Here is an 18,586-nt window from a genome sequence, read left to right as displayed (position 1 = left end):
AACGTCAGGGACCGTATGCAATAGAGCAGGCAGCGGCTGCTGTGTATAGCGACACCTAGTGGTGAAGGTGAAGAAGTGACTGCCAGCTACTTAATCAAACTTTATATGATGATGGAATAAAATGAAATCTCCTACATCCAACTGGTTTCACGCCGGCGTTGACCTGTGTTGCGTAATAGCGTTTAGTTCTATGAGACTCTCTTTTGCCTTTCTATCCTCTATCCCCATCCTTCCCTCTATGACCCCATGTATTTTTCTATCCCCATCCTTCCTTGTATCTGCTATCTATTCCTCTATCCCCCATCCTTCCTTGTATCTGCTATCTATTCCTCTATCCCCCATCCTTCCTTGTATCTGTTATCTATTCCTCTATCCCCCATCCTTCCTTGTATCTGTTATCTATTCCTCTATCCCCCATCCTTCCTTGTATCTGCTATCTATTCCTCCATCCCTTCACTATCCCCAAACTATTTGTTACCTGTCCCTATCTATCTCTCTATTTCTATCTATACCTCCTTATCCTGTTTTTCCCACTTAACTCTACCTATTCCCCATTACCCTGTATACCAGTGATGGGCAACCTTTTGAGCCTGGTGTGTCAAAATTCGCCAAAAAAAACGAGCATAACTCGGGTGGTGTGTCACCTTGACAAAAAAACCCATAATTTTGTGATATTTATAGTTTAAATAACAAATATGTATAATTATTTAACTTCTAGGGTACTTTAACCCTAGGTTGTCTGATTGTATGGCAGTATATGGGGATTTTCCACATCTACTACAATGTGCAAATTGCACATTGTAATAGATCGGTTACAATCAGACACGTGTGGAAATGCTTAGTAACCTACAGTCACTGACCTTACTCACTGTATGATAGGAGTGGTTGTCCTCCCTAGTCCCTGCTGTGGAGCTGATCAGTGTAGAGGTGGCAGCAGCTAGGACATCACACAAGGCAGCAGCGATGTAGCCTCTGTCTGTGCTGCCACCTTCCCCCCACCACAACTATCAGGAGCTGCAGAGGAGTTTGTTGAGTTGATGGCCGGGTCACCTTTCCTGGTGCTGAGCCCCGGGATGATACCTGGGCTGACTGGAGACACGAGACACAGCTCACACAGGGGGAGGAGGAGGAAGTGCTGTGAGCTCAGTGCATGACAATCTCTCAGCCTCCCAGCTACTGCACCTGGCAGTGTAGGAGCCGAGGATGAAACTTAACTCTCCTGTGGCCGCGTGTCACTGAAAATGGCTACGCGTGTCATAGGTTCGCCATCACTGCTCTATACGCTTCCTATCATCTATCTATGACAGAGAATGAAGTAATATGGAGCATGGAGTGTGGTTTGGGCACTTTGCGAGAAATTAGTGGGTTTTGGTTGTAGTTTTAGTTCTCGATCTCTAAAAGGTTCACCATCACTACCCTATACCCTATCTTTACCTCTATTCCCTGCCTATCACTTGTCATCTACTTATATTCTTAAATACACTACATATTTCCTATCTTTCCCTCTTTCCCCTCTTTAAGCTTTATCCCATATCTATCTTTCTATCCCTCCTGTACCCTATTTATTCATCTATCCCCTATCGATCGCTTTATTCCCTTTCTATATAGCCTAGCTATCCAGTATATCTCCCTTTTATTCCCTACCTATGCCCTTTCTATCCTTCTTTTCTACTACGTATCTCCTATAATTCCCTTTACCTCTCAGCAGTTCCCTATCTATTCCTCTATTCCCTTTTCCTATCTTCCATATTTCCCCTATTTTCTTACTATCTCTCTATCTCTTGCCTATTCTGCTGCAATCTATGTCTTCTCATGGGCAGCACGTTGGATCAGTGGTTAGCACTACAGCCTTGCAGCGCTGGGGTCCTTGGTTCAAGTCCCATCCAGGTCAACATCTGCAAAGAGTTTTTATGTTCTCTCCGTGGTTCTGTGGGTTTTCTCTGGGTACTCCAGTTTCCTCCCACGCTCCAAAAAATACTGGTAGGTGATTAGATTGTGAACCCCATGAGGACAGGGACTGATTTGGCAATCTCTGTGTAATCTGTGTGTGCTATATAAAGGAATTATTATTATTCTCTATCTCTTATCTATGCCATTTTTATCCATTATCTTTCCCTTTACCTCCTACCTCCACCCTGTTTATTTCTTTTTCCCCCATGTTTATCTACTTCCTATCAATCTCTTTATCCCCTAACCATCCCCTATTTATTCCACTATCATTACTAATTTTCTTCTATTCCAGCTTTATTCCTTGATACCTTATTTATTCTCCTTCTATCTTTATATCCCCTGCTACCTACTACAACCCCAGAAGTGAATTGTGCTAAGTTTCCATCCTGGGGCTGCTGAGTAACACAGTGGCTCCTGTCCCACAGAATACCCCAGCACAGGATATGTACATACTACACATACCATATCCACATTACATACTATAAAATAAGTATAGGAACTCAGGTATGTATAGGCACCCACACAAACTGGAGTCTAAAGCAGTGCCACAAAAAATGATAAGGGTTATTGAGGATCCCAGTCATAAGGAAAGATTAAAAGAGTTTTATTTATTTAGTCTCAAAAAGAGAAAACTAAGGGGAGGGGGGGGGGCATGATTACTTTATATAAGTAAAAATGCCCCAAACAAAAAATATTGTGGAAAGTTGTTTCTGGTTTAATTAAATCAAAAGGCAACGGTGGCACTGTCTCCATCTTGGGAAAATAAAGTTTAATCTGCAGAGGATTCAAGGCTACTTTACTATAAGAAATGTGAATCTGTGGAATAGCCAAGCTCAGGAGCAGAGCACAGCAGGGACAGCAGAGAGCTTCAAGAAAGGTCTAGATGCTTCTTACAGTAGCCTTCAACAGCCTTCCTTGGTTGAATTTGTTTTACAGATGTCTTTTTCAGCAGTACTAATTATGTAATATTGTACAAAAATTTTCCAGCTCAAACAAGGATCCATGTTATTCCTTTTAAAAAGTATTCACCATAGCTTTTTTTGAAACTTCCAAAATGTTGTGATGGGATAATAAAATAAAAAAAATCAAGCAGGAAAAAAAGCCCTTGCCTACACGTTTTGGATTTCACTCATTACGGCCATAATTTGGAGATATTCAGTAATTTATTGGCCAATTTTGGAGTTTGGAGGACCCAGAGTTTGGATGGAGTTTGGATTTGAGTTTGGATGGAGAACCCAGATAGAGTTGATGTCAGGACATGGCAGGACAAACCCCCAAATCCTGTTTTTTTCCTGTTTTGAAATTCTTACAAAAAAATTCCATACCTGCCATCTTAATATGCCACAACAGTCCCTAATTTTTTAGAGACAATCCGGCAACTTTATAGATGGTCCAATGGTTTTCTGTAGGCAGAATGTAAATATTCCATATTATACTAACTATAACATTGTGAAGTAAGAAGTTTATAGGTTTCAGCATGGCTACAATGTGATCAACATGTGTCCCTGTGGCCTTAGGGAGAACCAACTTATACAACCCTTTCCCATTGGTTTCATATATCTCCAAGGAGGTCAAAACCTGGGACACTTGAGAAGACGAAATAACATACAATGTAACGAATTAAAAATATGTAAATAAATGTAAATAAAAAACATGGTGTTTTAATAGAGCAGGCACATCTCTACAAGAAACATACACTGGAAATACACTGTAAGCCACACCAGCATCATCAATATCACTTGTCCACATCATCTCACAAGAGGCCAATGCTTGTGTTTTCCAAGTACATTCGGGATGTAAGATCTCTGCGCTCCTCCCTCCTTCTCATAAGTACATGCCCCAATAGAAAAAATTGAATAGAATATAGACAACAGGAAAGATGATCCGGGAATAAGTGTCTATGGCATGGTTGTTCTCCAGGATTATTCGGCCAACATTCCCTTTAATTGATCTCTTTCGCTTCACGCGATTGGCGTCCAGAGTGGCCACGCTAGCAGCGCGCCCGCGAGATGAGCTTTCCTCCGAATGTACAGAGTAGTTCATGTCAGCGTCACTGTCGTGGTAACAGCCATCGAACGCCATGGCCTGCACTGCCTCCAGGTTCAGGGTTGTGGACGACTAGAAAGAGATACAAACAAGTCATAGCATACAGCTGAAATAAAAATTACCCATATATAAATAAACTAGATGTGTGTCAGTGTCCAAATATTTCTGGACCATACTGTAAACCGTATATATTCGTCTATAAGCCGAGTTTTTCTGCTGGAAAAGACCTACTCGGTTTATACTCGAGTATATAAAACCGTTAGTACTCACCCTCTGGCAGTGTCCCCCAGCGTCCTCTTCTCCCTGCAGCGCATCTTAGGATTTTGCCGCATCCTCTTCTCTCCGCATCACCTCCTCGGGTTCCTAGCCGGGCCGGCAGATACCGTCTATGTGAAACTAAGATGCGGCAGTGTAGCTGCCTGCTGACGTCACATAGATGTGCATTTACCGACCCGGGCAGGAACCTAAGGTGCTGATGCGGAGAGAAGAGGTCACCACGGGACAGCGCTGGAGAGTGAATAATAACTTTATTTTTTTATGGGGGACTCTGCTGTGGACATTACACTAAGGGGGCACTCTGCTGTGGACATTAGACTAAGGGGGGCACTCTGCTGTGGACATTACACTAAGGGGGCACTCTGCTGTGGACATTAGACTAAGGGGGGCACTCTGCTGTGGACATAACATTAAGGAGGGCACTCTGCTGTGGACATAACATTAAGGGGGCACTCTGCTGTGGACATTACACTAAGGAGGGCACTCTGCTGTGAACATTACACTAAGGGGGGCACTCTGCTGTGGGCATTACACTAAGGGGGGCACTCTGCTGTGAACATTACACTAAGGGGGGCACTCTGCTGTGGGCATTACACTAAGGGGGCACTCTGCTGTGGGCATTACACTAAGGGGGCACTCTGCTGTGGGCATTACACTAAGGGGGCACCCTGCTGTGGGCATTACACTAAGGGGGCACTCTGCTGTGGGCATTACACTAAGGGGGGCACTGTGCTGTGAACATTACACTAAGAGGGGCACTCTGCAGTGGGAATAACACTAAGGGGGGCACTCTGCAGTGGGCATTACACTAAGGGGGGCACTCTGCAGTGGGCATTACACTAAGGGGGGCACTCTGCAGTGGGCATTACACTAAGGGGGCACTCTGGAGTGGACATTACACTAAGGGGGGCACTCTGCTCTGGAAATTACACTAAGGGGGGCACTCTGCTATGGGCATTACACTAAAGGGGGCACTCTGCTGTGGACATTACACTAAGGGGGGCACTCTGAAGTGGGCATTACACTAAGGGGAGCACTCTGCAGTGGACATTACACTAAGGTGGGCACTCTGCAGTGGGCATTACACTAAGGGGGGCACTCTGCAGTGGACATTACACTAAGGGGGGCACTCTGAAGTGGGCATTACACTAAGGGGGGCACTCTGCTGTGGACATTACACTAAGGGGGGCACTCTGAAGTGGAAATTACACTAAGGGGGGCACTCTGCTGTGGACATTACATTAAGGGGGCACTCTGCTGTGGACATTACACTAAGGGGGGCACTCTGCTGTGGACATTACACTAAGGGGGCACTCTGCTGTGGACATTAGACTAAGGGGGGCACTCTGCTGTGGACATAACATTAAGGAGGGCACTCTGCTGTGGACATTACACTAAGGAGGGCACTCTGCTGTGGACATTACACTAAGGGGGGCACTCTGCTGTGGACATTACACTAAGGAGGGCACTCTGCTGTGAACATTACACTAAGGGGGGCACTCTGCTGTGGGCATTACACTAAGGGGGGCACTCTGCTGTGAACATTACACTAAGGGGGGCACTCTGCTGTGGGCATTACACTAAGGGGGCACTCTGCTGTGGGCATTACACTAAGGGGGCACTCTGCTGTGGGCATTACACTAAGGGGGCACTCTGCTGTGGGCATTACACTAAGGGGGCACTCTGCTGTGGGCATTACACTAAGGGGGGCACTGTGCTGTGAACATTACACTAAGGGGGGCACTCTGCAGTGGGAATAACACTAAGGGGGGCACTCTGCAGTGGGCATTACACTAAGGGGGGCACTCTGCAGTGGGCATTACACTAAGGGGGCACTCTGGAGTGGACATTACACTAAGGGGGGCACTCTGCTCTGGAAATTACACTAAGGGGGGCACTCTGCTATGGGCATTACACTAAAGGGGGCACTCTGCTGTGGACATTACACTAAGGGGGGCACTCTGAAGTGGGCATTACACTAAGGGGAGCACTCTGCAGTGGACATTACACTAAGGTGGGCACTCTGCAGTGGGCATTACACTAAGGGGGGCACTCTGAAGTGGGCATTACACTAAGGGGGGCACTCTGCTGTGGACATTACACTAAGGGGGGCACTCTGAAGTGGAAATTACACTAAGGGGGGCACTCTGCTGTGGACATTACATTAAGGGGGCACTCTGCTGTGGACATTACACTAAGGGGGCACTCTGCTGTGAACATTACACTAAGGGGGGCACTCTGCTGTGGGCATTACACTAAGGGGGGCACTCTGCTGTGAACATTACACTAAGGGGGGCACTCTGCTGTGGACATTACACTAAGGGGGGCACTCTGGAGTGGGCATTACACTAAGGGGAGCACTCTGCTGTGAACATTACACTAAGGGGGGCACTCTGCAGTGGGAATAACACTAAGGGGGGCACTCTGCCGTGGGCATTACACTAGGGGGCACTCTGGAGTGGACATTACACTAAGGGGGGCACTCTGAAGTGGACATTACACTAAGGGGGGCACTCTGCTCTGGAAATTACACTAAGGGGGGCACTCTGCTATGGGCATTACACTAAAGGGGGCACTCTGCTGTGGACATTACACTAAGGGGGGCACTCTGAAGTGGGCATTACACTAAGGGGGGCACTCTGCAGTGGGCATTACACTAAGGGGGGCACTCTGAAGTGGGCATTACACTAAGGGGGGCACTCTGAAGTGGGCATTACACTAAGGGGGCACTCTGAAGTGGGCATTACACTAAGGGGGGCACTCTGCAGTGGACATTACACTAAGGGGGGCACTCTGAAGTGGGCATTACACTAAGGGGGCACTCTGCAGTGGACATAACACTAAGGGGGGCACTCTGAAGTGGGCATTACACTAAGGGGGGCACTCTGCAGTGGACATTACACTAAGGGGGGCACTCTGAAGTGGGCATTACACTAAGGGGGGCACTCTGAAGTGGGCATTACACTAAGGAGGGAACTCTGAAGTGGGCATTACACTAAGGAGGGAACTCTGCAGTGGACATTACACTAAGGGGGGCACTCTGAAGTGGGCATTACACTAAGGGGGGCACTCTGCAGTGGACATTACACTAAGGGGGGCACTCTGCAGTGGGCATTACACTAAGGGGGGCACTCTGCAGTGGACATTACACTAAGGGGGGCACTCTGAAGTGGGCATTACACTAAGGGGGGCACTCTGCTGTGGACATTACACTAAGGGGGGCACTCTGCAGTGCACATTACACTAAAGGGGGCACTCTGCTGTGGACATTACATTAAGGGGGCACTCTGCTGTGGACATTACATTAAGGGGGCACTCTGCTGTGGACATTACACTAAGGGGGGCACTCTGCTGTGGACATTACATTAAGGGGGCACTCTGCTGTGGACATTACATTAAGGTGGGCACTCTGCTGTGAACATTACATTAAGGTGGGCACTCTGCTGTGAACATTACACTAAGGGGGGCACTCTGCTGTGAACATTACCCTAAGGGGGGCACTTTGCTGTGGACATTAAACTAAGGGGGGCACTCTGCTGTGGACATTAAACTAAGGGGGGCACTCTGCTGTGGACATTAAACTAAGGGGGGGGGGCACTCTGCTGTGAACATTACATTAAGGGGGGCACCCTGCTGTGGACATTAAACTAAGGGGGGCACTCTGCTGTGGACATTACATTAAGGGGGCACTCTGCTGTGGACATTACACTAAGGGGGGCACTCTGCTGTGGACATTACATTAAGGGGGCACTCTGCTGTGGACATTACATTAAGGTGGGCACTCTGCTGTGAACATTACACTAAGGGGGGCACTCTGCTGTGGACATTAAACTAAGGGGGGCACTCTGCTGTGGACATTAAACTAAGGGGGGGGCACTCTGCTGTGAACATTACATTAAGGGGGGCACCCTGCTGTGGACATTAAACTAAGGGGGGCACTCTGCTGTGGACATTACATTAAGGGGGGGCACTCTGCTGTGGACATTTTATTGATGAGGGGAGACATTTTATTAGAGAGTAGTGGCTGCATTTCCTACCCTAGGCTTATACTCGAGTCAATACGTTTTCCCTTATTTTGTGGTAAAATTATGTACTGCGGCTTATACTCGAGTATATGGGTAATAAATGAGATGGACATCCCCTTTTTACCTTCCATTGATGTACTGTTATTCATTTACCTTTCCTCTCCTCTTCAGCTGTTTCCTCTCTTCCACTGTAGTCAGGTAATTGACAGCTGCGTACTCGATGACAGATAGGAACACAAAAAGAAAGCTGATCCACAAGTAGACGTCTACGGCTTTAATGTAAGACACCTGAGGCATTGAGGCACTGACTCCCGTGATGATTGTGGACATTGTCAGTACAGTTGTGATCCCTGAAATAAAGAAGATCGCTGTAAGATAACTGTAGTGGGAAAGCTGCTATTTAATGTATGGCCGTGTTGATAGTTGTCAGTTTGCTCCATGTTATCAGCACCACAGTATCTCCAGCAGATGTCACCATTGCAATACAGAAGTAAAATGTTAAAATATAGTATTTTCTATGTGTTTTTTTAATGAGGATTTTGATTTATTAAATTGTCGCTAAACTTTGGTATGGATCGTCGCATCCATGTGACATCATCAAGGGCATCGATCAATTGCTGTGACTGCTGGGAGTCTATATGAGACTCCGCAAAATGTCATTGAATACGATCTATAACAGTGTGCCAGTGGCAGACTGTTATAGATCACTGAAAAAAATTCTAATTACTGTAGTACAGTAGTATTGCAGTATATGGTAAGATCTAAAAATACAGTAGAAATGTAAAAAAATAAAAAAAGTTAAAAAAAATAACTAATCACCCCCTATTTCACTGATATAAAAAATGAAATGATTTACATGTTAGGTATTGTTGCATCCCAAAAAGTCTGATATATCAAAATAGAAAAAATGGTTATTCCTGGCGGTGAACACCATAATTGAAAATAGCCCAAATCAGCACTTTTTTGCCATTTTACAACACATAACATTTTAATAAAAACTGATCAATAGGCCGTACAGTTCCCATAATGCTAACAATGAAAACGTCATGTCATTCCTCAAAAAATTACACTTTATACAGCTTCGTGCACTGAAATATGAAACAAATATTGGCCCCAGAATATGGCAAAATTAAGGATTTTATTTTTGTACTAAAGATTAAAATGTTTTGAATCTACTTAAACATAAAAATGCCAAATCTAAATTTGGTATCTCTGTGAAAATACAGACCCAAAGAGTAAGGGAGAGGTACAGTGACAGCCGTAAAAACAGCCAAAAAAAATGTTGCAAATGTGTTATTTTGTCATTTTCACCCCATTTGGAATTTTTTTCAAAATTAAATACCATCACCAGCAACTAAAATTTGTTACACAGAAAACAAGCCCTGGTAGAGCTCTGTACACCGGAAGTATAAAAAAGTTATGGAATTTTGAAAGTGGTAAAAACATAATAACGAAAAATGTCTGTGTCCTTAAAGGACACCTGTCATCAGGTCTGTGTCACTAGTCCTGTCCCAGCCTTTATCTAGTTATTTCATACATTATTCATTGTAAAATCATCTATTTTTAATCATGTAAATGAGGCTGGTCACATGGTCAGAGGCAGTGATGTCACCCCTGTTACCCCTCCCCTCTCCTCCCCCTGCTCATGTCTGTGTGTAATGTATAGTAAAGCATGGCTGGTGTGTGCTGCATCTGCTGACATGCTGCATCCTCCTAATATACAGGTGAGAGACACAGACATCAGCTACACATGAATCTGACATGTTCTGCTGTAACATGGCTGCCTGGAGCTGCTGTATCTCTCCTATACACACACACATGCACACACAGGCTGCAGGGGGCGTGGCCACCAGCACCAGGAAGCACATCATTATACAGCCTCACATCATTATACAGGCTGTCAGTCAAGCACTGGAGGTGTGGCTGTGCCTCCCACTCATGAATAAGGTGGACAGCTTGAATATGCTAATGCTTCATTGGATATTTCACAGGTCATTTGCATACAGCTTTAGGACCTCATTGCTTAAGTTTACAGGCATGTAGAGGGACAATGTAGGGACAGAGGCAATGCTCTCTAATGGCAGTTTATGAAAATATATTTAGTTTAGGGGGGTTATTTTGCATGACGGGTTCTCTTTAAGGGGGGTTAAAAAGTTGCTCCAAAGGTTTAGTTACACCTGAAATCTTGAGAGTTGTACTTACCTAGCGATACTCTGGCAGGTACTGCCCTTCTATCAATCCAGAAAGACACCCATGACAGCATCACCATGAGCATTGCTGGGAAATAGGACTGAAGCAAAAAGAAGAATATGTGGCGTCTGAGGATGAAGTTGATGAATAGTCTATTGTACCATCCTATAAAACACAAGGCAGAGTTATAGTTTTTTTTACAGTTTTTCATCACTTTATTACACAATAAAGATTCTCAGAATTCCTGATATAGGATTCAGGGTGACTTATATATTTTGCCTGTGTTCTTTGCCTTTGTGTGAGTCACTGTTGTACATTGGATTGATTTAAAGGAATTGATGGATTTAAACAACCTGAGCAGGTGCCGATCTTGTGGTCATATCTGCGCCCACTGCTCAACTGGTTCATTGGACTCTCTTATATATAACAAGATGTCACCGCTGATCCTCTATATACAAACCCTATACCTATGTATACCCTATTTGTCATTTTCATACCCCATAGGGAAATGAATCATGGGCAACCCCTTTAATTCCCAGAATATTATTATTCAATTTAAGGTCCAGAGAAAGTTCTTTGTTTTTTTTATTGAATATTTTTTCCTAAGGCCCTCTGCTACTACTTGATATTTACTATGCATGGCCACTGTAGAGGAGTAAAAATGTAGGAGAACTGTATTAACATTGCATTTCCCTGGAAGCAATAGTGGATCATAACATAGGCAGTGGCCTATGGCCTCCAAAACCACCCACCAAATTTTATACTGAGAAGAACCGTCATCCATGAAATCCTCGTACACCTTTGAGGGTCCTCCAAATATCATAAATCTGCAGATTGAAAGCAGGTAGAAGGGACACATCCTCCATTCCCCAAGAAGCTTGATTCTAGTAACAGATGTAGGAAGTGATTCCAGACTTGTAGGGGCTATAATATTCCTACAGCCCAGGACCTATGGCAGACTTACTCCACCCTTGGAAGATCCGGGATTTTGTCAATTGCTCAGCGATGTCTTATAAAGTACAATGTTTGATTTCTCTCTCAGTTTTATTTTACAATACCCTAGTTCCTTCTCCACTCATTCATTCTTCTTTTAGAAGGGAATGGTCACTCTGCTTGCCCCTGTTGCACTTGGTGATTTCTCCTCCTGTGACCTTGGATGCTCCTTGGCTTCTCCTTGTGTTGAACAAGTTTCTTTTAATTATGGACACTGTGGTATACACTACAACTACTGCCAAGTTTTCCTGCAGATGACATCTGATTACTGGAGGTAACAAAAATGGGACACTTTATGATCTGCCTAATGTCAGGGAACCCCTAATAACACGCAATGATCTTCCAAATTTTCCTGTAACAAGATGCTCATTATTGCACATACTCACAGTACTTACCTGTACTACTGTACAAGGCCAGTCCACTAGATGCACTGAACTCTTCAATAAAAAACTGGGAGAGGGAAATATGTTCATCGGTTTTCAGAGACTCATTTCCTTTCTTCCAGTAGAGCATGAGGTCATCTTCATTGTAGGCATCTATAAAAGATCAAGATCAAGTCATGGCCTTCTCCAGTAGGTGACCTCATCATGATTTCTGTGGATTTCTATATAAAGTCTCTAAAAAGGATTTAGCTTGTTGGAACTAAGAAACAAGTGATTGTCCTTTCCACAGTGACCACATCGCTTCTTATGGGATATAATAGTTAGGTTAGTAGTAGCCAAGTAGCACATGAATAGTACACACAAGTACACACTTCAAACACTGAACTGCGAAGACTGTAACCAACAAGTCTTAAGTGGACTATGCCTTGAGCTGCCAGTTGACAGTCTCCTATGCGTGTCCTGAAAAATAAAATGAACTCTACTTTATCATCTCACTTAATAGTTATAATTCCTAACTCTTCTGAGGGTTGCTGGTCCTCGATATGGAAACAGAGAAAACCAGCACAAATGACTCTGGTATGTACTGGTATCACACCCCCCAACTCCTCCATACACTCAACCCCACTCTCACGTATACTTGCTGGAGGCGTGGTGGCCCCAACGCTTCCACGTTTCACATTTTTTGGGACTGTCCCTTGTTCACACCTTTCTGGGGGGCAGTTTTTTGCCAGATACATATATACTGGGGGCAGTGAGTCCTCCATAAATATATACGGGGGCAGTTTGTGCTTGGCTACTTATATACTAGGGAGCAGTGTGTGCTGGATACCTATATACTGGGGGCAGTGTGTCCTCCATAAATATATACGGGGAGCAGTTTGTGCTTGGCTACTTATATACTAGGGAGCAGTGTGTGCTGGATACCTATATACTGGGGGTAGTGTGTGCTGGGCTACCTATCTTCTGGGGACAGTGTGCTGAACTGCCTATATACTGGGGGGCACTGTGCTGGGCTGCCTATATACTGAGGGAAGTGTGCTGGGCAACTTTTATACTGGAGCGGAACTGTGCTAGGATACCTATACATGGTGGGTATGTGCAGGGCTACCTATATACTGGGGGGCAGTGTGCTGGGCTACTTATATATGGGGGGCAGTGTGCTGGCCTACCTATGTAATGTGGGGCAATGTGCTGGCCTACTTATATACTGGGGGGGCAATGTGCTGGCCTATCTATATAGTGTGGGGCAATGTGCTGGCCTACTTATATACTGGGGGGGGGGGCAGTGTGCTGGCCTACCTATATAATGTGGGGCAATGTGCTGGCCTACTTATATACTGGGGGCAGTGTGCTGGCCTACTTATATACTGGGGGGCAGTGTGCTGGCCTACCTATATAGTGTGGGGCAATGTGCTGGCCTACTTATATACTGGGGGCAGTGTGCTGCCCTACCTATGTAATGTGGGGCAATGTGCTGGCCTACCTATATACTGGGGGGCAGTGTGCTGGCCTACCTATATAATGTGGGGCAATGTGCTGGCCTACCTATATAATGTGGGGCAATGTGCTGGCCCACCTATATAATGTGGGGCAATGTGCTGGCCTACCTATATAATGTGGGGCAATGTGCTGGCCCACCTACATAATGTGGGGCAAAGTGCTGGCCTACTTATATACTGGGGGGCAGTGTGCTGGCCTACCTATATAATGTGGGGCAATGTGCTGGCCTACCTATATAATGTGGGGCAATGTGCTGGCCTACCTATATAATGTGGGGCAATGTGCTGGCCTACCTTTATAATGTGGGGCAATGTGCTGGCCTACCTTTATAATGCGGGGCAATGTGCTGGCCTACCTTTATAATGTGGGGCAATGTGCTGGCCTACTTATATACCCGGGGGCAGTGTACTGCCCTACTTACATACTGGGGGGGCACTGTGCTAGGATACCTATATATGGAGAGGTATGTGTGGGGCTACATATTTACTGTGGGGCAGTGTGCTGGCCTACCTTTATACTAGGAGGGCACGTGCAGGGACTACCTTTATACTGGGGGCATGTGCAGGGGCTACCTGTATACTGGGAGGGCATGTGCAGGGGCTACCTTTATACTGGGGGCATGTGCAGGGATTACCTACATACTGGGGGGTAAGTGTATGGGCTACCTATCTATTTGGGGCATGTGCGTTGCTAACCTATATACTGGGGGGGGGCAAGTGCAGGGGCTACAAATCTACTGGGGGCATGTGTGTGGGCTACATACAGCATTCCAGCGAACTATATATAGGAGAATGAATTTATGAAGCACTTACAGTACATGCAATTTTGTATAACAGTATAACATTGGAACTAAAGTTTGGGGGTGCCCAAAAATCTTGTCAGTCAGGTTCCCCAAAATCCCTAAAGTTTTTGATGAGTATTGTGTGTTAACCTTTTGGTTACTATGTATATGTTGAGTAATATTTATTACGTCTGACATTTCTAAAATTAACATTGATGGTTATGTTATATAGAATAGTTTCCCCTAAATCCCTTCCTCATCCAATCCCTTCCCTTCCTTGGTTGAACTTGATGGACATGTGTGTTTTTTCAACCATATAAACTATGATACTGTGAAGATCCAAGTCTGTAAATAGCACAGCATGTTGTATCCTTTTATCCAGTATAATAATGGGCACTATAATACCCATAGGATCCATCCTCTGTGCATCATATGACAGATCTGCCCCAATCTTGCATTATATGACTTAAGTTTGTTGAGCTGCTTTAGTGTCAGTATAAATGAAGATGATTTTCCGGCTCTTGAAATTAGAATCTGTGTGCGCTTAGATTTAACTCTGTGTGTTCTAGAAAGATTAGGGTAGTGCCATCATTTAATGTGCTCAGCGGGTATAAATAGAACCAAAGTTATTATTAAATGGGCCACATTAATCCCTGATGACTAGGGGGAAATAAGCTTTTCTTAGTCATAGCGAAACTCAATGAGGTCACTTCCCAATGCCCCTACTGCTCCGTACAATGTCACTTCACTGGTCTCAGTCTGCGGAGCGTCTTCTTTCTTTACCTTTGGATAATCTATCCTGTCCTTCTGTATTACCAGAGACTCTATTATACAGCAGAGCCAGGGACAGCAATGGCATCCAGGGACTCTCAGCGAGTAGTTGTTCATACGCCTACTTGTAATATAAGATGACACCTAGAAGTGGGGTCCTATTATCAATACAATGGAATATGGAAACAAACTTGTAATCATATCATATTGTGCTATATTTTGCAGCTAGGTACATGGCCAAACATAAGACGTTATTAAAATAATGAATATTGAAGATGATAATAGTAAACTTTGTATTACACTTTATTAAAGAAAACTGATCTTGTGCCCTTCTTTTTCCTCTGCCTTTCTTCCTTATTTAAGCAGTCTGTATAAATCAGCTTTCTGTCCTGTATCCACTGACAGCTGAGAGATAAAGGAACCTGATAAAGTGTCTTATAACTTAACTCTAACAGACAGTCCCTGGATCGTCTAATATCCTCAGAGAGCTGAATCATCAAGAGGAATATTTTCCAGGTATGGAAAGAGTTACTCATTAGACTTCTTTAGACCTCAGAAAACACTGCTCACTGCAGGAGAAAGAAGCAGAATCATTGCACATAAAAGATGCTGCTTTACTGATTGCAGTATGTTACAAGGTTTACTATTATCACCACTCTATATGTTTCTGAAATAAAAAAAAAGGTATAGTTACACATAATCATGTTTTTTTTTAAATAATATGAAAACCTACTTACAACTTTCCAGTTCTAGTGAGCAGTTCTGTGTGTCCAGCGGAAATCTGCTGAAATCCATGAAACACATGGCAGATACAGTTATCCTGTAACAATAGGGAGAAAATACTCAGTGTACATAACACTACAGTACAGTATTACAACTGGACTCATTGGGCCACATTTATTACAGTGTTTGTGGCAGTTTTCTGTCTGACTTTGCACTGAAAAGAGTGCGCGACCTACTTGTACATGTACTTATGAAGTGTTTGTGCCAGTTTTGTGTTGCAGCTGCACCGTGTTTACAGTGCCACAAAACTCTTCACATATGGGGTGTTCCGTGCAGAGTCCAACAATGGGGCAAATTTATTACTGCGACTCCAGAGAATTCTTTTGCACTCTCCATGTTAAAGGTGCTCCGAAAAAAAAAAGTTGGTGCACACTCCCCGAGCAGTGCAGAGTGCTCCAGGTTAATGACGATTGTGCTCCAGTAATCTGCTGCACCCTGCATATAATACAATGCATATACTAATTTTGATAAGTGTGGGCCATTGTTTTACTATGGATTATAGATCATTTTTTACCATTTTAATATATTATTGTTATAATCATTACTTGAGGTATTTTGTTCCTAAATAAATGTCTGTTTTGAAATATTTCCAAATCAATTCCAATGCAATTTGTAACTGTATGGGACACATTTACTAAGAGCAGTGCAGTTTGTACTATGTGCAGTGTCCTGTGTATAGTGCAGAGTGCGCATAGGATTTTTGGCGCGCGTTCTTCATGAACTGCCCCGACAAAGCGCACCCCTTTCTTTTTGGTGCACCTTTAACATGGAGAGTAAGGCCCGTTCCACACTTGCGAGTGTGATGCGATGAACTCGTATCACACTCGCAACGCAAGCTGCCGGGAACGCACGGCCCGAACGCTGCACCGCGGGAGTGAACTGACATGCTGAGTTCACTGCCGCGGTGCAGCGTTCGGGCCGTGCGTTCCCGGCAGCTTGCGTTGCGAGTGTGATGCGAGTTCATCGCATCACACTTGCAAGTGTGGAACGGGCCTAAGACACACTTCTTTGACACTTTGCATATTAAATCTGGTGCACGGTCCGACTGAGCACAATCCCCTTCAGTGCAGAAATTTGTGTCACATTGAGAATAGTGCAGCCATGCCACAAGGTGTAGCGTGCGGCAAAGATTTCTCGGACACTTCTTCAATACATGTGCAAGCAGTTTGCAAATGAAAGAATGTGAAAACTTGTGCAGCGGGGAACTTACTTTAGTAACTCTTGGCCTATGTGTATACAGGCGGTCTCCTACTTAAGAACACCTGACTTACAACCTAGCTACAAACGGACCTCTGGTAATTGGTGATTTACTGTACTTTAGCCTTAGGATACAAAAAACAGCTATAACAGTTATCAAAGGTGTCTGTAATGAAGCTTTATTGTTAATCCTGGTTCTTATGACAATTCAATATTTTTAAAATCCAATTGTCATAGAGACCAAAATAAAATTTGGCTGTAGCTACAATTATAAAATATACAGTTCCAACTTACATACAAATTCAACTTAAGAACAAATTGAATTGTGTAGAGTGGAAGGGAACAGGCTGATGCCTCAAATTACATTTTTCACAATTTACCCCATTGTATTTTGGACTGGTTTAAATTCGGCCCAAATTTCCCCCCCAAAAAGATTTTAGTAATAGTGTAAATTGTAATAGATGATACCTATATATCAGAAACAAGTGGGGTCCTATTATAGATTTACATATGGAGCAAAGAATATGGAAACTTGCAATCATATCATGTTGTTCTAGATTTTGCACCTAGGTACATGGACAAACTTTCATGTTTTGATGTTACTTTCAACAAAAATGAATATTGAAGATGATAATAACAAACTCTTATAGAGAATACATATTAATAGTGAGGCAAACAGCACGTATGCAGTAATGTGCGCGGTCTTCAGTTATTGGGCAAACCCTTCATACGCTGATCGCACTTCAACTGAGTGCGCCTGGTTTTCGTTTCACTTAGTTTATCAGCATACGCCAAAATTTTTTTGCACTTTTGACGTAAATGTGGTACATGGTGCGAATCGGCACAACAACCCCTATTTGGGTGCAGAATTTTCAGTTGCGATGGACACAGAGCAGCCGAAAACACAAAACTGCACAGACACTACACATATACACCTGCAAGCAGTCAGCTCATGTCTTAATGTACAAAGTATAGGCAGTCTCCAGGTTACATACAAGATAGATTCCATAGGTTTGTTCTTAAGTTGAATTTGTATGTAATGGGACCAAGAATTATCAATAAAGCTTCATTACAGACACCTTAGAGCGGATCATTGCAGTCTGGGACTATAATAAGATCCAAAGAGTTTCACTAGAGGTCACAGTGGGCAGAGGGGTCCGTCTGTAACTAGGGGATGTCTGTAAGTCGGGTGTTCTGAAGTAGGGGGATGCCTGTACTGCAGAAATCTGGTGCAGCCAGTGCCCATTACATCTCTTCTCGTACATCACTTGACAATGTAGTTACATTGCTTATCTTGTAACCTACGGTACAGTTTCGGACAATGCTTTCTTTCCAATGAGTCTGTAACCATCAGATTGACACTGGAAACCTTGGACAACCTTGACAATACAGGCGGTCCCCTACTTAAGGACACCCGACTTACAGACAACCCATAGTTACAGACAGACCCCTCTGACCTCTGGTGAAGCTCTCTGGATGTTACTATAGTCCCAGACTGCAATGATCAGCTGTAAGGTGTCTGTAATGAAGCTTTATTGTCCCATTACAGCAAAAATTTGGAAACTCCAATTGTCACTGGGACAAAAGAAAAAAATTTGTCTAGAACTTCAATTATAAAATATACAGTTTCGACTTACATACAAATTCAACTTAAGAACAAACATCCGGACCCTATCTTGTATGTAACCCGG

At 44.0% G+C, this 18,586-nt stretch overlaps 1 protein-coding gene across 1 annotated transcript in view; it reads right to left on the bottom strand.

Moving 5' to 3' along the window:
* Positions 1-3,591: 3,591 nt before the first annotated feature.
* Positions 3,592-18,586, bottom strand: part of GABRR3 (gamma-aminobutyric acid type A receptor subunit rho3) — a 30,188-nt gene continuing 15,193 nt past the window's right edge. Inside the window, exons 5-9 of the mRNA XM_072138510.1 lie at positions 15,653-15,735; positions 11,876-12,016; positions 10,500-10,652; positions 8,451-8,647; positions 3,592-4,068 (exon numbers count right to left, since the gene is read on the bottom strand). Of these exons, the coding sequence (XP_071994611.1) occupies positions 3,775-4,068; positions 8,451-8,647; positions 10,500-10,652; positions 11,876-12,016; positions 15,653-15,735 (868 nt within the window). The 3' untranslated portion in view covers positions 3,592-3,774. The remainder of the gene's footprint in view (positions 4,069-8,450; positions 8,648-10,499; positions 10,653-11,875; positions 12,017-15,652; positions 15,736-18,586) is intronic.

Source organism: Engystomops pustulosus, chromosome 2, assembly GCF_040894005.1.
Source record: "Engystomops pustulosus chromosome 2, aEngPut4.maternal, whole genome shotgun sequence".
NCBI classification, from domain to species: Eukaryota; Metazoa; Chordata; class Amphibia; order Anura; family Leptodactylidae; genus Engystomops; species Engystomops pustulosus.
Note: the sequence above shows the minus strand (reverse complement) of the source record. Positions and strands in the feature narration are given on the sequence as shown.